This window comes from Pseudonaja textilis, chromosome 14, assembly GCF_049901715.1.
Source record: "Pseudonaja textilis isolate UNSWEBS1 chromosome 14, rPseTex1.2, whole genome shotgun sequence".
NCBI classification, from domain to species: Eukaryota; Metazoa; Chordata; class Lepidosauria; order Squamata; family Elapidae; genus Pseudonaja; species Pseudonaja textilis.
Window position 1 is genome coordinate 2,763,505 of NC_142003.1, and position 21,206 is coordinate 2,784,710.

The 21,206-nt window shown below is 42.5% G+C and overlaps 1 protein-coding gene across 7 annotated transcripts in view; it reads right to left on the reverse strand.

Moving 5' to 3' along the window:
• Positions 1–21,206, reverse strand: part of CARD11 (caspase recruitment domain family member 11) — a 44,747-nt gene that overhangs the window by 13,061 nt on the left and 10,480 nt on the right. For 3 of the 7 annotated variants that reach the window (XM_087912908.1, XM_087912907.1, XM_087912906.1), the window contains exons 2-14: positions 17,043–17,257; positions 15,387–15,524; positions 13,779–14,104; positions 12,578–12,757; positions 11,376–11,528; positions 10,877–11,002; positions 10,344–10,538; positions 9,242–9,421; positions 8,628–8,679; positions 7,806–7,912; positions 4,715–4,815; positions 1,032–1,081; positions 325–436 (exon numbers count right to left, since the gene is read on the reverse strand). In XM_087912908.1, the coding sequence (XP_087769034.1) occupies positions 325–436; positions 1,032–1,081; positions 4,715–4,815; positions 7,806–7,912; positions 8,628–8,679; positions 9,242–9,421; positions 10,344–10,538; positions 10,877–11,002; positions 11,376–11,528; positions 12,578–12,757; positions 13,779–14,104; positions 15,387–15,524; positions 17,043–17,241 (1,919 nt within the window). In that variant the 5' untranslated portion in view covers positions 17,242–17,257. The remainder of the gene's footprint in view (positions 1–324; positions 437–1,031; positions 1,082–4,714; positions 4,816–7,805; positions 7,913–8,627; positions 8,680–9,241; positions 9,422–10,343; positions 10,539–10,876; positions 11,003–11,375; positions 11,529–12,577; positions 12,758–13,778; positions 14,105–15,386; positions 15,525–17,042; positions 17,258–21,206) is intronic. The other 4 variants (XM_087912910.1, XM_087912909.1, XM_087912911.1 and 1 more) reach the window with 3 other exon arrangements.

Genomic DNA, 21,206 nt, shown 5'->3' on the forward strand with positions numbered 1-21,206 from the left:
GCCAGAAGAATTAAAGAACCATTTTTTCTGGACACTACCACGGATGATCAGGAGAGGTGCCACATTCCCTAGGTGACACAGGGATTGCAGGAGGTGAGTAGGGAAGCCTCTGTGCGTGCGCCAAGTGCGTGTTTGGTGCGCACCCGCACAAAGTGTGCTCACCAAGCCACGCCCACCGAACCGGTGGTAAAACCTCTTTGAAACCCACCACGGCTTCGTGTGCATTCTATAGTAACCCCCCCAGCAATGGTACAATCCAAGAAAAAGCACTTTTGCAATCCCATTTTGCTGAGTACCTAAAGCAGACCGCGAGTCATACCATACCTTTCCAGAGAGAACTTCCTAAAAATAGAATTGACTTGTTCCAGATCCAGCCCTTCAGAATGGTGGGAAGATGAGGAGGAAGGTAAGGAGGAGTACCTGTCAGGAACATCATCTGGAAAAGGAAGTGCGGAACAAATAAATTTATGAAATGGATGCATATGGAGGGAAAATATATCCTTCTTAAAGAAAGGGCAGCAGGAGGAACAAAAATGGATGAAATATAGACAAGACTTGATGCATTTGCCTGGATGGATTATCTTTGGGTTCAGAAAAAAATTGCCAAGGTCTTTCCAAATCAGTTTGTCTCCTGGTGATCTTCTCATGAACTTTATGGATCCATCTTTGTTCCTTTCTAGATAGCAGCAAACTTTTGGCTGACCTTGTCTGGGTTCAGAAGTTGAAAGACCTTCTGGTAGAAAGCAGTTGGCACACAACTTCTCTACTGTTGATAAACTTCTACATGAAGATGTCCCAAATGATCAGGTATATCCTGCCAGGTAGGAACTGTGGATGGGTAATTTGTTATTCTTCTGATTGGTCTTTACCTTTAAGTTGGAGTAAGACTGGGCAGCATTTCAAACAGAGATTCTGCATAAAGTATTGTGAGGTCTAAATAAGGTCCAGAAGATCATTTCTGTCCACCAAATGAGGTTACTCAGAATGCTGGTCTTTAAAAAAAAAAAAAGAACATCTTCCAAACCTCTTACCTTCTAATTCCAAAGCATCAAAGCCAAGGCTGTCGTCTTCTTCGGTTAAACTGAAATGCAGAAATATATACTGATCGTTCTCTCTTTCCACGATGTCTCATTTGCACATCTTACTATCCCTCAGCAGGTCGCCCAAATCTTGGAGTCAGAACATCTTGGATGTAGGAAGTGGCCAGAGGTGGCCACGGAAGAGTGAGCAGGTGCCAAGAGAGACAGATGGTAGGTGAAGGGAAAGAGACAAGATTGGAAAAGGTGCCACCAAAATTGGAACACAACCAGGTCACAAAATGGTGCCTAAGAAAAGGAGACACCAAGCCTTGGGAAGGGGTCATGATGCTCTCCAAAAAAAAGAAGATCTGGCTCTTCTTATCATTTCCAGCTCTTGCCTATGAAATATGACAATTTGCTGCTGCACAGATGGCCATAATATTATTTTTGGAGCTATGTTGTGGTTATTATTATTATTTTTATTTGAAATGAGAAGGGTTTTCAGGTGATTGCAACAGTAAAATTGCATCGGTCACTTTACCCAATGCAAGCAAACCCATTGAGACATTCGATGCCACACTGCCAGCTATATGCATCTGCCACAAATATGTGTGTGTATTTGTGTGTGTGTGTGTCTGTGTGTCCTTTTGTTAATGTTCACACCTGCACTATGTTTTCTAGCATGGCGGGAGAGGAATGGACACTACCTTTGAAGGCAGTAGGAAAAAAATGAAGTGACCGCCTGAGCAACCACTTTAGTAGTGGTACGCTACTGGTTCGGCCTGGTTTGGCTGAACTGGTAGTAAAAAAAAAGCCTTCGACGATCAGCTGAGAGGAGGGAAAAAAGTGCAGGATCGGCCCTCCCACTCACCCCTGCGCTTTTCTTTATCCTCTCAGCTGATTGACACTGCAGGCCTCAGCTGGTGTGTGGAAAGCTGCGTGTGTGCACTGGATGCATGCGTGTGCATGCCCTTGTGCAATCACTGAACCAGCAGTAGAACAGGTGGGATCCCACTGCTGGACCACTCCTTTCATGACGTTGGAGGTCGAACTACATGTTACACACAACAACCAGTTCTGTGGGCGTGGGTTAGTTGGTGGGTGTGGCTTGGTGGTCATGTGACTGGCTGGGCGTGGCCAACTCAACATCACTCACATCGAGGCACGCATCTCCTCGACTGGCCTCTCATGACTGTGGGGATGCTGCAACAGTCGTAAGTGTGAAAAATGGTCCTAAGTCACTTTTTTCAGTGCCATTGTAACTATGAATGGTCACTCCACACAAGCAAAGTACCAGCAAAGAAGGGGGAAAAAAAACTCCAGAGAAGTTCCAGAGACAGGAAGTCTAGTCCTGCCAAGAATGTAATAAGGGTTAACGGAGAAGCAGTTTCTTAAGCAACACCAGAATGTTTCCTTCCTGCCTTCCTTACAGGATTAGCCCAGTAATTTCTTCTAACAACCGGTTCTCCGAACTGCTTAGAATGTTAACAACCGATTCTACAGAATAGGTGCAAACCTGTAGAATCCCACCCCTGCACACAACGCTCCCAATTTTTGAAAGGAAAAGAAACTTCTGGAGGCTGTGACTGGAAGGAAAGGAAACATAATGTATATAAATCTTTTTGGGTTCCCTTTTTGTACTCGGAATGGCTCCTGAAGGGATCATAACTTCCCACAGAGAAGATGGATCTCTGCTGTAGGAGTTGAGGATTATATACCAACAGATTCAATGCCCTCTTCCAGTCACGGCCACCTGAAACTGGCTGCTTTTTATATCCAAACACCAGATGAATGTTACCTGCGCTTGTGAGAAAGCTCTAATTCAGCTCTTAAAATTGTCCCAGTAAATCAGACCAAGGAACACTCAATGGAGGTAGAAGAACATTGAATAAATGATTGTGCTTGCCTTGGATCATGTTATACCATCAGTAAAATCATATAATAAATGTTTTCCTCTTGCACAATCAGGGGAAGGCAGTTTCCACTGCATATTTTCATTTCGGATGATTAAACGCTTACAATCCCTACACATATTTGACAGCACACCGTAGCTACACACTGTCTGGCATGGTTCTGAGCAGGGCCACTCTCTCCTGTGTCATCCTCCGAGTTACAAACCTTCACCTGAGATACTTGTGATTGAATTTCCTGATGTTCTTTTTTTAAAAGATAACGTTTAACATCAGCTACAGGGATTTCAAATTGGCTCAAGGTAATGGAATTGAGAAAGGTTGTAATTGCCTTCAGGGTGGAGCAGAGAAATGACACCGAATCACCTCGCATCCGATTTCCTCCTCAATCAGACCAGGATAGTTTCTGGAGGTAGGAATTGAGTTGGGGAAAGGATCCAGGGAAATAAGGCTCAACATTTGTCTGCCAGGAGGATAAATCTGGATGGTTTATTTCTATAAGCCAGTATTTGACCTGGGGACCATCGACTTTGGAGAGAAGCCCGGAAAGAGAAGATGACTCAACAGTAAAAGGACAGTAAATGGAGAAGAGATTGCACAGAGGTAAGTAAAGAAAGCGGAGAGAACCCCCATACACAGTGGTGGCCCCAAATAAACCTTGGCAAGTGTCGCCCGCATTTTTGATCTGTATGAATATTCCCTCAGCATTTATTTATCTCTTAGTTTCCCTGCAATGAACTGTATGGAGTTCCAGCAATACAAGGGCAAGCATGATTATTTATTTGGAGCAGGAGTGGGCAACTGTGCTTTGAATTTACAAGCTGTGGACTTCAACTCCCAGAATTCCTTTTATAAGCCATGGACTTCAATTCCTAGAATTTTATTACCTATGGACTTCAACTCCCAGAATTCCTTTTACAAGCTGTGGACTCCAGCGCCTAAAATTTAGCAGTCTGTGGACTTCAACAACCAAAATTCCTTTTATAAGCTGTGGACTTCAATTCTTTAAATTTATAACCTGTGGACTTCAACTCCCAGAATTCCTTTTATAAGCTGTGGACTTCAGTGCCTAGAATTTAGCAAGCTAGCTCAGGAACTCTTGGAGCTAAAGTCCTCAATTCATAAAGAGGCCATAGTCACCCACCCCGATTCAAACCCCTCCTTTCCCCAAACATGCCAGTCCATCCTCATTATCTTCGAGGAATAATGGAGAATACCGTTTTCTTTTTCTTGGAGGTCATCAGAATGACAGGAGTTGGGTTGTAGGTCAATCTGAGTTCTTCTCTGGGACTCCTTGGAGAAGAAGTCCATACATCTTACATGTATGAGGTTGAGAAACATTGCTCTAACCTCTTCCTGTCCTCTCCCAACGATGGACGTGTGAGATGGTTCCTACATTGGAGATGAGTCCATCTCTGCTCCTCCTTAAGAAGTACCATTGTTCCTTCCAGTCAGAGCTGGTATTCAGCAGGTTCTGACCAGTTCTGGAGAACCGGTTGCGGAAATTGTGAGTAGTTCGGAGAACTGGCAAATACCACCTCTGACTGGAGATTTTACAGTATCCTTCCCCTGCTACACCCACCAAGCCACGCCCACAGAACTAGTAGTAAAATAATTTGAATCCCACCACTGCTTCCAGTGCTGACCACTATGAAAATGCATTCAGTGGGACAATTCTTCTCGTCCCTAAACTAACTCTGTTCCCCCAACAAATGTAGTTTTCATCCAAGTTTCCTGGTTCACACAGGCCCTTCCTTTCTCCCCAGTTGTCCAAGAGACATTTACCTTGAGTGAGGGACATCTTTGTTCCGTCGGAGGATGGAATCATTTCCTGGAGGCTCTGGAGTGGTGGACATAATACTGGCACAGCGATATCTCAGGGTTTGCTGGGTTTCAGAAGGGAAGGCGAGAAAAGAAGCAAACAGAAACCATCAATGATGCAATCGCACCATCTTGGTGAGTTTCCTGCCTCAGAGGAAAACACGCTTGTTTGTAAACCAAACAGTGCTTCTGCATCTACTAGCTTTAACACTTCATTCTATTGTTGTCGTGGAATGCAGTCTGGATTCCCAGGAGGGAGGGAGGGAGGGAGGGGCTGTATTCCAGAGGAGCAAGAGACGGGATCATTTGTGTAGGAGAAAGTGGGTGAAGGCACCTCCTTCTCAATGGGTTCCCACAGTATATATTTAACAGGGAAAATAGTGTGCTTTAGTCTGGCAAGATTCCCACCTGGAGGTGAGGAACAATAAAGAAATCTACTCAAAAGAATCACAATGTATCTTTCTTGGGTTTTTTGGAGCTTTCATCCAGCGAGTCCTTTCATTCCATTCGGAATTAAGAACAGAATTTAGGATGGTGGCTGTAATGAAAATCTGATAACCCATTTTATAAGGGGAGTAGGAAAGAAATCATACGGAGCAAACGGGGATAGGTGAATGTGTGAATGAATGTATGGAGGAGCACGGGTGCATAAATGCATTCCAAATATATCTGCAAGAAGCCCAGAGTGATACAGTAGCTGTTTCCACTGCAACCAAGTTGTGTGTGCAGTTTGCATATTAGGCAGAGTTGAATATTTCAACAGCTTCCTATTTCGATTCTTTTCCAGCAGTAATGGCAAGCTTGTGATATCGTATCTGTTACACGGAATATGGCAGTCTTTTCATCTCCGAGTAGTGATTTACATAATAACTAATGGGTGGGGTTTTATTTTTCCTCCCCTGCTTCCTTCTCCCCCAAAGACTTCAATTTAAGCCATGAAATCAGTTTCTTGGGTTTGCCCTGGAATGGTGTGTGTGCGCGCGTGGAGAGATTATTTTAATTTATATTTATTTAATAGGATTTCAAGGCTCTGCTGTCTACAAGAGAGGCAGCTTAAGACGGCTTACAGCAACAAGGAAAACAAACAGACAAGGCAGTCAAACATTACGAACAGACGAAGAAATGGAACAAGTCTATCAAAACAATTTGAGCAATCACAACACACACCCAGCAAGGTTCCCTGCAAGGGAAAAAAAAATCAATCAGAAAACACAAAAAGCAAATGAGGGGCATGTACAATTAAAAGCGTTGTGAGAAGAAATATACAAAGGCAACTGTGCGATATTGGCAGAGACCTCCGTTGTCATCAAATCACTCAATGTGCAGGCACTGAGTGGAGCTGATTCATAGAAATAGATTTTTTTTGTTTTCTGGACCCAGACATTGGGGAGTGATTTTAAGCGTCCCTCCTGCTGTTGACACTAATCTTTCTGTCTGCAAACATGTGTGAGCTCTTGCAGAAAAACTGAGCTGAGTGTCCCCAGGACTGCAGACAAATATGTCTTTTCTGCAAGCAGAAATGGATTCCCTAATAGTTTGGGTGATATTTACAAGAAGAATTCGTGAGATCTTTTCTCAGTCCAGAAAGTTGATGTGGAGCAGGGTCAGCTTTGCAGTTCTGTCCAAAACTGAGAACGTAGACTTAAAAATAATGGGTGTTAGGGAACCCTAGAAAGGGGGCAGAGAGGGTCATTGGGGGAAAGAAAGCATATTTGGAAGGTGGTCATTGTGGTGGAATTTTATTGGGGGGGAGATTTCCTGGGAGGGAGTGAAAAGACAATGTGGTTTAGATAGTTTGTGTGAGAGAAAGTGGATGAAGATGGCGCCTTCTCAATGGTTCCTTGAGTAGGTTTTTAATGGTACAAGTTGTCTGCTTTAGTTTGGCAAAAGTGCTGTCTACCGGCGAGGAATCTGCTGAGAAGAACCTCAATGTGCCTTTCTTGGTTTTTGGAAGCTGACATCAATCTTGCCAAACTAAAACAGGTGACTTGCACCATATACCCTGGGAACTGTTAGGGAGGAGCCATCTTCGCCCTCTTTCTATCACACCAACTATCTAAGCTGCGTTGCCTCTTGATCCTCTGGAATGCAGATCCACTCTCCTGGGAATCCAAACAAGATTCCATCAGAGACACCCATGCTGGCTGTGGAATTTGGGGAATTGAAGTCCACACATCAAGTGGCCAAGGTTGAGACACATTTGTGGACTTCAACTCCCAGAATTCCCCAGTTAGCCATGCTGCTTGGGGAATTCTGGGCATTGAAGTCCACCGACCTTAAAGTTGCCACAGTTAAGAAAAAAACATTGGTCTGGACTGGGAGTCCCTAAATCTTGCCTAGCCTTGGGTGGGGCTTTGATTTGGAGTCAAAGCTGCCTTCTTGAGTTTTTTTGACCCCGCTGCCTGCAGATGCCCCAACTGTGCACTTCTCACCAGCACCAATTCAGAGGAGAAATCCAGATGACTTCAGGTCATCATCACACAACCAAGTGAAAAATAGTTCACTTCACTGCCGGAAAGCTCCTGCTTAGAAAACCTTTGGCCAAAGGTGTCTTTTATTCTTCACATAGCTTTTTTTTTTTATTAACACCTTTTCCCCCCTCTACTTCACTGCCCCTGCTAAGCTGGTGAATCCATTCTTGTGCAATGGAATCTCACAAACAACTGTCAAAAGTTTAAATTGTTTTTCCTTCTTCTTCTTCATCTTAAAAAATGTCCAACCTTTGCAATTCAACCAGATAATAAAACCTTTCCTGTTTTCTCTCCTTGTGGAACTTCGTTTTAGTGGGACATATAACCAGGAAAGATTCCTGGGAATATCTTTGGGAAATACAAATTTAGAAGTTGGAAAGGTGATAGCAAGTGTGTGTGTGTGTGTGTGTGTGTGTTAAACAGAGCAAACTATTAACATTCACGCAGGGAAAAATAAATCATATTCAAGAATGTACACAGCAGGTTGCGAGGAAAAAGCACCCTTTCATTTCTGGAGTTGCAAACAGAGGAAGAAGACACACTATAATTGGGTAACAAAAAAAAAAGGATTTCAAATTCCTTACAATTTTGCTAACGTCACAGCTGCCCATGGAGTTGTTGATGGATATGGGTTGAGAAGACACTTCAGGGTGGCTGTAGCTGATCTCAGTCTTCTCTTCGTTGTGGACAGCTGAATCATTAACAGCAAACATGGGGATAGTCAGAGAGAAAGACAAGCAACTGAGTTGTTGGCTTTTAAGTTGTGCCATACACATCATTTAGTGCAAAGAAGGCTTGTAATACCTTCTGGCTTTTTACAGGCGGTCCTGAACTTACAACAGTTCATTCAGGGACCATACAGAGTTACAATGCCATTGTTTTGACCCAAACACAACAAACTGTGTAATCAATCAACGATTCCTTTATTAGGAGAGCCGTCAGCCCAGGCAAAAGGCCTCTTTCTCTCACAGCAGGCTAACAAGTCTGTCCAGCAGGACAGAGATTAATAGTTGTCTGCCACATCGATTCATCTACACCCCCTGCTTTTTATTATCAGAGCTCGGGTGGGGCTTTGCTAGCTGCAGTGGCTCTTCTGTCCCAAGGACCGGCCCATAGATTTCCACTGCTCTCCTCTCCTCTGCCTTCTGTGCACCCGCCGGTCAGACAACTGACAGGCCACAACTGGCACTGAAAAAAGTGACTTAGGAACATTTTTCATCTTTCACCTTTCATTTCTGATAAGCAAAGTCAATGGGGAAACCAGATTCACTTAACAATTGTGTGACTAACTTAGCGACTATGGCAAGAAAGATCATAATACAGGGCTTATCATTTTGGAACAACTTAAATGTTAAGGAAACATCTGAAAAGCCAAGTACAAGAACCTGAGTTTTTGTTCCTCTGACCTTGGAGATCCGATGTCCGATTCGTACCGATGGGGGATTTTGTTCTTGGAGGCTGAAAGAGAGCAAGAAATCCCACCTGAAGTTAGGAGGTGTGTTCACGTTCCCCATCAGACAAACACCTCTTACATTTTGCCCACAGTAATAAGTGAATTTGGGCCTCTCCTTTGGAACAGAAGCATCCGTGTTCTAATTATAAGATCCCTCTGGTGTTCTGGAAAACTAATTGTACTATTACGAATTTAAGAAGAAAACACCAGGGAAACAAGAGATACGAGGAACGGATGTGGTAGAGTTTACAAAACTCTTAAGGGGGCATCCAAACATGGCATGAAATCTAAGGATCACGAAGGAGCTACAGGTTAGAATCATAGAATCACAGAATTGTAGGGCTGGAAGGGACCTTGGAGGTCTTCTAGTCCAACCCCTGCTCAAGATAGGAGTTAAACAAATGATCATAAATTGAGAAGGACTTGTCGAGTTGGAAGGTGGTATCCCGGTCATGCAATCCAACCCTCACTGCGGAGCTGGAACCCCGTTTCAACCATGAATGAGAGCTGACTGTCTAATGATCCAAAGATTGTCCTCCAGCCACCAGACCCCCGTATGGATTGTACCTGGAAGCCCTTAATATTTAATCTTCTTCTAAACTGGGGTGGATCCAAGGGGAAGAATTTACTGTCTTCAGGGGATTCTTCAGAAGTTGAAGAGTCATCTGCCTCTTGGCCATTGGTTTTGGGTCTGGAGGTTTCCAGCATCTGAGAAATCACGGTAAATGGCAAATTCCGTGGTAAACTCTGGAAGTAGAGAAGAAGATGGGTTTTAAAAACTGGCAAGTTCCATCCAAAACATAGAACAATAGAGTTGGAAGGGACCTTGGAGATCTTCTAGTCCACCCCATTGCTCAAGACCCTATATCGTTCCAGACAAGTGGCTGTCCAAACTTTTCTTCAAAACCTCCAGCGATGGAGCATCCATAACTTCTGGAAGTAAGTTGTCCCACCGATTAATTGAATTCATCTAGGACATTGATCAAGAATTGAGCCCCTATATGTTGGAAGTGTAATAAGGAAATTGGAATGTATTATCACCTATGGTGGAATTGTAAGGAAGCCCCAATGTTTTGGCAGAAAATCCAGAAATGGTTAGAAGAGATGTGCAAAACTAAAATAGAATATAGACCCAAATTTTTCTTGTTGGGAATTAATGTGGGAAAATATGACAAAGATGTCATATATTTAATAATCCATGTAATCACAGCTGCAAGATTAGTTTATGCCCAAAAATGGAAATGTAAAGAAACTCCAGGTGAAATAGAAATAATTAGGAAAATTTGGAACTGCGCAGAAATGGATAAATCGACACAAGAATTAAAAAAATAAGGATGATTCTGATTACTACAAAATATGGGGAAAGTTTTATCACTGGTTAGAAACTAGGAAGGATCAAAAAATATACAAAATGATTAATGTTTATGTATATATTATATACTACCTATATAAAATGTAAATATGTACTATTCTTTATATGAATTAGCGATGTAAGACAACTAAGGGTGTTGGGATGATTGCACCAGGTCCATTGTTTTTAAATGCCTTTTTCTTTTTTGTGTGTGTTTGTTCAATAAAATTTTTTAAAAAGAAAAGAATTGAGCCTTTAAGATGGCCCTTCTTAATTTTCATTGGGACAGTCAAAACAGCAGCAGTGGAGTAGAGCTACCTGGTCATAACCGTTGTCTTTTGAGAGACGTCTGAGTTTGCATTCCAGGTTGACGATGCTCGCTTCCTTCCGGACCATTTCAATCCTCAGGTCGTTGTTTTTTTCTTCCAGTTCCCGAATCTGCTTCCGGTGTTTGTCCTTCTCGATCAGGCACTGGGAATACTGTATTTGGGCCTCGTCCCGGGAGTGGAAGGCCTCCGGAGAGAAAACAATACCAAGAGTTCAACACCATGAAACAGCTACTGAAGGACTCAAGATCATCATTTCCTTCAGATGGGAAGCCCTCCACCCATCAAATGGTTTGAGCTAGCTACATTCCATCCCAGGGCTACGTGCATTAATGATTGTAATATTTGGGATTTGTTTCATTTTGCTCTTTTATATGCACGCATATTTAAAGATATTCCCTGCTATGAGTGTTCTAGTGAACAAAAAAGGAATCGGCTCCATCAATAGAATGTAATCCATGGGGTCCCACCACCCACGTCTCCTCAGCATCTGCTAGCAGAGGTTCCTCAGGTATTTTCAAGCACCTGATCTCTCTCCTTCTCCACCTCTTCCAGCTGTAGCATGACGGTGTTCATGCGATGCTTGTACATCTCACAGTCTTTCCCCAGAGTTGAGCATTTTAACTCCAGGTCTTGCTTCTCCTCAAGGTACTACAAGGAAATAAACGGAGATGAGGGTCCATCCAGTTTCTTCCCTAAGCCCCAAAAACTTTAACCTTAGACTGTCTACTATTGACCTTACCCCTTTCCTAAGAGGTCTGTAAGGGGCGTGCATAAGCGCACCAAAGTGCCTACCATCCCTGTCCTATTGTTTCTTTTATTTTTATTTTTTATTTTTCTTATATGTATCCATGTATTCATAACTATGTTTTTACTTATACCTATTATCTTGTAAGCAATTGACAAAAATAAATAAATAAAAATAAAATAAAGTAAAATAAAATAAAGACTCTAAATTAGGTAGATCTAGGACAACCCTGAATTTCTCTTCATTGTTCCTTCTACTTCTGGGTTTCTATTTTACCTTATCCCGGAGGTCTTCTGCATGACGGATCTCTTCCTGGAGATTAAAGATCTTATTGACCAACTCTTGGCGATCCTCAAGAGCTTCTTTGCGGTCATGTTCCAGGATATCCAAGATGGCTTTGTCAGAATCTGGCAATCTTGGCTTCCCAGCCTGTAGTAAGGAAGGAGGAACAGGTATAGATTGAGTGGGAAGGGAAAAGAGTGTTGTGGACTGATTGAAAAGTGAAAGATTTTCTAATTTCAGATGCCCTTGGCGCGATAGAAGATGAAAATAAATAAACCGCTATTGCAGATCAAAATTTTAGATCAAAGTTTTCCGCTGATTTTTCTGTTGCATCCTAAGTTTGCAAACATGGAAAGGATGAGCAAAGTGTTAACATCAGTAGCGATCAATCTGCATTTTTTCTTTTGTTTCCCAGGACATTTCTGAATTAGACACTGCTCCCTAAGTGTTGAGTTTACTGATCCACTTCCTTGTGGGACCTAGAACGCAAAGAACATTTCCATTCAACACATTTTTGCAGAACTAAACTGGAATATCTTGGAATATCTCCTCCAGGATCTGTCCTTAAGTGGACACTCTCTAACCCAGGGCCACCTGAGCTAGAAATTCTAGGAACTGAATCTCCCATAAAGGTGGTTTTGTAGAAGGCAACTGGAATTTCTTGGGAATCTTTTCCCTTTGAAAACATTTCAGTTTTCATCCGAAAAGCTTCTTCTTCTGAAGGGACTGAAGAAGCTTCTTGGATGAGAAGTGAAACGTTTTCCAGGAAAAACAAAGGAAGTCCAGTGGCCTTTTGCACAAGCACCTTTGGAACAACCATGACTTGGATGGTGGAGAAGCTCCATAAACATCTAGGAATTGGATCCAACCGAGCTGGGGAGCAGCTGGTTCCAGAAGATGGACCAACAGCAACCCATCCAACCTTTAAAGAGGAAGGTGTAACTTTAGAGGTTTCTCAAGGATACCTGTGAGTTCTGCCCAGCAAGACAATAATTTTGGTTCTCTCCTATTCTCGCTCAACTTTCCAATTCTTGTCAAACTCTGCACTCAGGTCAACGGTAGCTTGCAAGTAGCAGAAATCTGGATTAGGGTTGGATTAAGGTTGACCATTCTTCCCAATTCCTGTACTCGCCCATCTTAAGTTGCAAAGATATATCCTTACATAATCAGATATTAGCCTAGAAAAAATTGCTCACCTGGATTATAGATTGCAGCTCCTGAATTTTGGTCTTCAGCACCTCGTTTTCGTGCTCTAGTTCCAAAACTTGTTCTTTCTTCGGACGGTTTTCAATATCGTTTTTGAGTTTTAATGACTGGTTCCTCTCCAGCTTGCATTCTTCCTCCACTTTATTCAATTTGTGCTTCAGCTTGTCAATCTAAGGGAGCCCCACAGAGAGGCAAGATAAATAAAGAGATATCAATCATCAAGTATGTCCTGTCTTCAGAAGAAATCCTTGCTCCATATGGTGCCATAAACAGCCTCGGTTCCATCTGTTGAGATGGTCTCCAAATTGAATTCCCCAAGCCATCCTAGGTACTTTCAAACCAGAATGAAGGACACTGGTTAATTTTCTATAAGACATATTGCAGAGACAGGAATAATGACTTCAACAACAATTTTGCAAGCGGGAGAAACAACAGAGCCAATTTAAAGCCATTTCAGACATTACTCAACAGGGCTAAAGAATGCAGCAGAGACCCCAAGCATGCCATTAGTAGTTAGATGAAGGTTTTCATCATAGAGTTATCCAAGTTAACTTTCACAATCAAGCATGGAGACAACAATTCTCAGAATTTCCAGGTGCTGAAATCCAACTCCTCTAGGTGTCCGTGAGCTGTGTAAAACTCTAGTTTCTAGTCTAGAAGATCATATTCTATTCAGTTGCCATTGAACACTACTTCTGAAGATCTCTAACCATTGGTTATGTTGGTTTGGGATTTTGTTGGATGTGGCATCACTTATTTCAGCCGTGTCGTGTGGGGGAATTCACTAGAGAAAGCAAGTCGGTTTGGAACAGTTAGCGGTAAAAGGAAACCAGGCCACCAAAAAACATGGTGGCTGGACACCATCAAAGCTGACCCCACCTACAGTGTACAGGAAAGAAGATGTGGAGAACCCTAGCTGACCAAGAGGCAGACATGATTGAATAGATAACATCATCATCATCATAAATCTGGAAAGCCACAGATTTCTTGCTACCACCTCCTACATGATGGCCTCAAATATAGCCTGTCAACCCATTCATTCAAGGATGCCATTTAAATCCTAAAGTGCTTTCTTTGTTTGGAGGTGATATATGAATCAAACACTGGTGATTTATTAAAAACATGGACCACGGATGAAATGATCACCTAATGCAAAGATGGAACCCCACGTTCTGAAGAACTTCCTCTCACCTGGAGCTGAAGGTCTCGGCTTCTCATCACGGCCATGTTCTTCTCTTCGCTGAGCTGGGCATACCTCATCGCCAGGTTGTAGTTCTCATCCTTCACCTTGATCAGCTCATCGTTGTAATTGTTCCTCTCCTCTTTCATTTTGTTGTATCTCTCCTGGAACGTAAGCAGCTCGATCTTGTTGAGTTTCAGCTGCTTCCTCTCGTCTTCCATCTGGCGAGATTTGGCCAAGAGCTCACAGCGCTGGGCGTCCTTCGTCTTGACTTGCTGCTGCAGCTTTATGATCTCATTCATCAGGAAGTGAGTGAGACCCTCGTGTCCCTCTTCTACTACGATGAAAACAGAGAAAGAAACCAGTACAACGTAAGTCATCACAACAAGTTGATCGCGCTCAGTAGCGGGAAGCGTTCAATCGACCAGAATGGGACTAAACACTCTGGCCCAAAAAGAACCTCTAGACCAACAGATCTAAGAACAGCCCAGATTGAATAAGGTGAAGCCCAAGAGAGACCCTTCATTGAAAAAGTTTGATTTTTATTTTTCATGTGTGCAAATATAGGTCGTTCTCTACTTATGATCAATCATTTAGGGACAATTCAAAGTTATAAAGGTACTGAAAAATGTAACTTACAACCGGTCCTTGCCCTTATGACTGTTGCAGCATCCCAGGGGTTGCCGTTTGTAATCTTCCCAGCCAGCTTCCAATGAGCAAAGTCATAGTGGGAAGCTAGATTCACTTAATGATGGTGGCAAAAAGGTAGCAAAATTGGGTGTAACTCACTTAGCAACGGCTTTTCTTAGCCATGGAAATTTTTGTCCCAACTGTGGTTGAATGTTGAGGATTATCTGTATGACATATCATCTTCCAACCAGCAAAGTCATTGGGGAAGTTGGATTCACTTAACAACTGTGGCAAACAGTTGTAAAATTGGATGTGACTCACTTTGGGATTCTTTTCCCAAAAGTGCTTTTTTTTTCAAGAGGCCACTGGGCTTTCTGGTTCTTCTTTGAAGTTCTTTCGCTTCTCATCCAAGAAGCTTCTTCAGCTCTGACCGGATGGTGGGGAATGGAAGGATTTCTACTCCTTGCAGACAGCTGGTCATTTGCATCCTTTTTAGAGAGTTGTTGAGGTCACCTGGATGTTTATCTGTCTCCTCAAGGTCACCTGAGTAGTGCAGATGGATGTGGAGCCTTTTGGGTCCAAGTGGCCTCAAGGACTCTCTAAAAAGGATGCAAATGACCAGCTGTCTGCAAGGAGTAGAAATCCTTCCATTCCCCACCATCCAATCAGAACGGAAGAAGCTTCTTGGATGAGAAGAGAAATGTCTTCAAAGAAAAACCAGAAAGCCGTGTTGCCTCTTGAATAAGCATCTTCGGAAAACCATGACTTGGATGACTGAGAATTTCCACAGACAATGGAAATTCTTGTCCCAATTGTCATTGTACGTTGAAGATTATCTGTATGATATATCAGAAACCTAGTATCGTACATTTCTAGTTCTCTGCCTGGACTCTGCTCCAAGCAACAAAGAACCAAGAAAGTTTATAAAGGATTCCCCCTATATTGATTGCACGGAAAAACAGACTCCCCCAAAAGTGAACCCCACTTACCAACGATAGTGGAAAAACGCCGGGTGGGTTCCTTCCCCGTCACTAATTTGTAGAGTTCAGGATAGTAAAATTCAAGGCTCTCCAAGAAAACCACATAGCCCCTCTCTCCCTTTGTATGAAGGATGTCCAGAAGACGACCTACAACAAGGCCAAACATTGATCTGGTTACTAAAATAGACCATTTCGCTTTGAGACCAAAATTACAAATGGGATAAGAAGATGTGAACATGGCAGAAGAAGAATGATTGCAGCTGTATAACATGTGGAAAAAAAATATATATTTGAAATGCAGGCTGTGAAATTACCTTTTCTAAGCACCAACCAAAACTACTCAAAAGAATACACCATTAAAAAAAAAATTCTGCAGAATATCAAGGCAAGACAGAACAAGCCTTATGCATAACATTTAGCAGAACTGATGCACTGCATATAAACCTTCCGGAATTTAATGCCATTTGTTTAAACACCAAATTGATATGCTGTCCTTCTACTAAAAATTAACATTTAAGGTGGCTTTTACAGTTTCCAAGAATAAAATAAAGGCAATTGTAATAAAACCTGAATGATAAACTAATTGACCTTTAAAGGCTTAGCTAAAGAGAGAATAAGTACTGTGTCTCTAAGGAAGGCTAGTGAAGCAGTCTAAAACTCTTACTATGTGCAGCTTAGTCTCTCCAACATGATTATTATTTTTTTTCTCCAGGCTGGTTAAGATTACAACTTTATATATTGTGCTGCTAATCAGTGGTGGGATTCAAAAATGTTTACTACCAATTTGGTGGGTGTAGCTTGGTGGGCGTGGCTTGGCTTGGTGGGCGTGGCAGGGGAGGGTTACTGCAAAATCCCCCTTCCCTCCCCACCTCACTGTCTTGTTTTCCAGCTCCGTTCTCCTGTGCAAGGCAACCAAAGAAGACCCAGCTGATCAACTGGGATTCAATGGGAGGTGTTAGGAATATGAGTCACCTAACAGCTATTTGGGTTAGAAATATCTAAACCAGGATAAACATTTTAAAACTGTAACTTTAAGAAAATGCAAAACTGTAATTAGGTGTGGTTTCTCAAACGGCCATGAGATGGAGCCAGAAACCTGGTTTGTTTCAGTCTGAGTCTCAGAAGAGAGTGTGAGTGTATCTCTGTTTCCTTCTGTTGGAAAGTATTGCTGTTCCTCCATTTCTTCTAATTGACCGATATTACTGGATTTAATGTAAGTCTGATACTGAACTGTTTTTGACACTGGAATTTGATATTTGGATTATCCCTAGATTGAAAACTGACTGATTTTACCTGTGAATGACTTTGGACTGCCTATTTTGGACTTTGCTTAAACCTTTCTGGAAGTAAAAACCTACATTTACTGTACAGTGTATCTGTACTGTGTGTGTGTTATTCAAACACTTCTCTCAAATACGTCTCCCTGTATGCGCTCATTCTCCTTATGGGGAATTACATCAACAGGAGGCAGAGAAGAGATGGAGTTGGTGGGGCCAGTCAGAGGTGGGATTGGCCGTTTCTCCGAATGACTCAAAATTTCCACTACCTGTTCTCGAGAACTGGTCAGAACCGGCTGAATCCCACCTCTGCTGCTAATAATTCTGGAGATAATTGGTTTGGTATAGTGGTTACTTGGTGCTCTCTGAGCTTGGTGGCTTGTCTTACCAGCTCGGTTGATTTTGGAGAGGAGCATTGGGGAGTTGAGGACCTCATCTTCATCCTGCTCATCCAAGACTTTGCACTGGCGTAGGTACGGGGTCAGCTTGGCGGGATTGATGTAACGGGTCAGCATATGACGATTGCATTCGACGTTCTCCCACAGAGCTTCCTCTTCGTCCTTCAGGGTTTCGAGACAGTCGTCCATTTTTCCACGTTTCTCCCTTAAAGAAAGTGTAGAGAAAAGAAAAGGATAGTTTTGGTCTAGAAAGATCCCACATCTTGTCCAGGAGAAGAAGGTTTACGAAAAGAGAATTGACCGAGTGTAACTTGCACTGAATTTCATACAGGTAATCCTCGACTTACAACCACAACTGAGCCTGTGTTACTAACTGAACAACTGCAACAATTAGCTTAACACTTATGGCAAGAAAGATTTGTAAGTTGGGGCAAAACGCACTTAACAACTATCTCGCTGATGGCTAATTTGTCTGAATGCCAGTTCTGTTTTGCAAGAATCAATCAACACTATACTCCACAATCTGGGGTTAGGAGATGCTGAGCTGTATAAAAGTAGTGAGTGGGATTTTGGCAGGATGACTTGCTACTAAGAGAAGACAATGTCAATGGGGACATGAAAGAAGCTGAGTAACTTGGACTTACTACTCAATCTCATGGGTCTGGTGTAGTAAACTCTTAAGTATTTCACTTTTCCAGCCTGGCCTTTCCCAGATGGCAGTGAGGCTGTGCCTTCTGGGCAGAGTAGTCAACACCCAGCTGCAGCCCCCACCAATTTGAAAGGAAGGAAGGCAACTGTGCAAAATTTTGCAGTTTTATTATGGCACAAACTCTCATAGATTCTATGCATGTTTATCAGGTGTCCTGATGCTTTACCTCAAAGCAAAGGACCAACTAAAAGTTCAACAGCCATATTCACTTCCCTTCTGAAAAATAAAAAGCACCATTTGCATGGGTTTTTTCTTCTTCTCCCTTTGAACAAGTATTTTTAGGTTGCAATTAAGGATGGCCATTCATTAATTTTTTACCACTGGTTTTTCAGCTATGATCTGAAGTGCACTTCTTAGAGACTGCATATCTTTTCTCTAAATTGCACCACCAAACAGCAACAGAAACCTCTTTTTTCAGCCTTTTTTTTTTTTTGCTTTTCACTTAATGGAGGAAAAAGGCTAACCTAGATAGCAGGAGGCTTCGAAAGATAACCTAGAAAATCAACGTATGCAGGAGGCCTCAGAATAACACGGCTGAACATCTTGTGTGCGGACAAGTGGTGTACTAAGCCAGGAGATTGATACTGCAAGCTAGATAGCTTAGAGATCCAGGTTTTATGGATGGTCTTAGAATGATGGTTCCCAACCTTTTGTCCCCAGTGCAACATACAACAAGGCTGCTGATTTGTCTACTGATTTGGCACTGCCCCAAACGCAGGAGCAACAGGAAGAGAGAAGGAATTCCTTCACAGAACCTCAGCGAACGTCAAGCTGGCAAGAATAGAACAGAACAGAATGTATGGAAGGGAAGGGAAAGGAAGGGAAGAAGGAAGATGGAAGGAAGAGAAGAGAAAAGGAGAGAAGAAGGAAGATGGATGGAAGGGAAGAGAAGAGAAGAAGGAAGATGGAAAGAAGGAAAGAGAAGAGAAGAAAGAAGATGGAAGGAAGGGAAGAGAAGAGAAGAGAAGAAGGAAGATGGAAGGAAGGAAAGAGAAGAGAAGAAAGAAGATGGAAGGAAGGGAAGGGAAAAGAAGAGAAGAAGGAAGATGGAAGGAAGGAAAGAGAAGAGAAGAAGGAAGATGGAAGGAAGAGAAAAGAAGAGAAGAAGGGAAGGGAAGAGGAGAGGAGAGGAGAGGAGAGGGGAAGAGAGGAGAAGAGAAGAGAAATATTTTATTGACCAAGTATGATTAGGCACACAAGGAACTTGTCTCTAGTGCACAAGCTCTCAGTGTACATGCAAAGTGACAGATTAATAATATTAATACTAATAAGAGGGGGCAGTAGAGAAGGTGAAAAGAATATTAGAACATTAGAACTTCCTCTTAAATTGTCCCTCACAGTCAATTCTTCCTGGCATTGCTCTGATAGTCTTGTCTATATACAGGTGCAGAATCCCTCCCTGAAATGAAACAGGCCAGCGGCTCGCACTTGCTTGCAGCAAGCACCGTGTTGGCATTTACACAGAGGAGAAAAAAAGAGTCACGAAGATAAGTGAATGGAGACAAGGAAGATCACCGAGGGCCAAAGAAAACATATTCAGTGTTGATCCAGCTGTGGTCATAAGCATTGGGGAGGTGATGCTATGCAGCCTCCCGCCAGCCCCGTGGTTGTTACAAATAAGTAAAATGTACAGTAAGACAGAGAAATGATTGCTAGTGCGAACATCCATTCCGGCAGAAAATCCACCTCACCGTCAGCAAACATGGGGGTTAGCCAATGACAGGGCTGCAGAGCCAACCATCTGTTGTTTATCCAGCAAACCATGGCTTATGAAAAAAGGACGGCCCATTTGAGGCTTTAGAGAATTGATTAATTGCGGAAGGTTTTTGCATCCACGGGGGTTTGAATGTTGGCTGCTGGAAGCTGTGATGATAGAAATAATGCAGGCATGAGGCAAAGTGAGGGCTTAGCAGAAACCTGTCCCAGAGAGTAAGATGAGACGTGCAATGCCTCCTTGGTTGTTTGCTGTAGTCATCGGTAAATGTAAAACAAATGTTGCGATGCCAGATTGGGGATGCGAATGGGAGGGTTCGTTGTATGCTGTGGTACTGGGTTTGGGGTTGAAAACTAGAGTGTTTTGCAGGGCATGTACAGGAATCCCTTGACTTACATTTTGAGCCCAAAATTTCCGTTGCTAAGCGAGACAGGTGTTAAGTGAGTTTTGCCTCATTTTATGATCTTTCTTGCCCCCGTTGTTAAGTGAGTCATTGCAGTTGTTCAGTAACATGGGGATTAAGTGAATCTGCTTCCCCATTGTTAGAATCTCACAAAAGGTGATCATATGACCCCAGGACATTGCAACCGTCATCAATATGAGCTAGTTGCTAAGCAGCCAAATTTTGATCACACGACTGTGGGCATATTTTTTTAACAGATTAACAGAGTTGGAAGGGACCGTGCAGATCTTCTAGTCCAAACCCCTGCCCAAGGAGGAGACTCTACAAAACAGTCATCAATCAGGGCTGTGGTGACTTCAAACAGTCAATAAATGAATGGTCGTAAATCAGGACTACCCGTAGGGTAGAAATAAAGAGAATGGTTCTGGAAAATAATACCCTTAAACCCAAGGAAAATAGAGTGAATATTTGCACATTATGCACAAATGTAGGAAAACTGAGGCAGGGAGAAGGTTTTCTTGGGACTTGCTTAGCTAAATCAGTGGCCTTTCAATGTCCCCAATTCCCTGCAAACTGGGAATAGCTTACAAAACAGGTACAAAATGGTTATTTGGCAATCAAAACAGGTACAAAATTGTTATTCGGCGATCAAAACAGGTACAAAATTGTTATTCGGTGATCAAAACAGGTACAAAATTGTTATTCGGCGATCAAAACAGGTACAAAATTGTTATTCGGCAATCAAAACAGGTACAAAATGGTTATTCGGCGATCAAAACAGGTACAAAATTGTTATTCGGCACTTTAAGAGAAGAAATCAAAGTGTTTGGGAAGATGTCAACCAGATACTTGGGGCTTTTAAGAGAAGCTTCATCCTTCTGCTGTTCATCTTCATCCTGCCTGATGAACTTGAAGTTCTCGCTTGTCTCCATCTCCTTCCCCTTTTCTCCCTCCTTCTCTTTTGCAAAACTTATCCCGGCCTTCACCTTAACCAACCACCAGGAGAGCTTTAAATAGCTGCAATATGCATGGACTTTATCCCACTTGTTCTCACAGCCTCTGATTTGAGTGCCACTTCAGGGATGACACGAAACTGTCTCAAGTGCCCGAGTGTCATGGAAACCTCCTGGCGCCATTTTCCCATGGCAGATGTGAAATTAGCCATGTGGGCTGACCAGGAACAAAGGCTGGAGTTCCCCTGTGCAGGCTTTGAAATGTTCAAATCGTAGCAACAACAGTGAGCTTATTGTTTTTTTTTTCCTTCCCTTCCAAACAGGATTATTGTACAAAGTAATCTTAATTTTGCAAAAAGGTTTGCATTCTGAAGA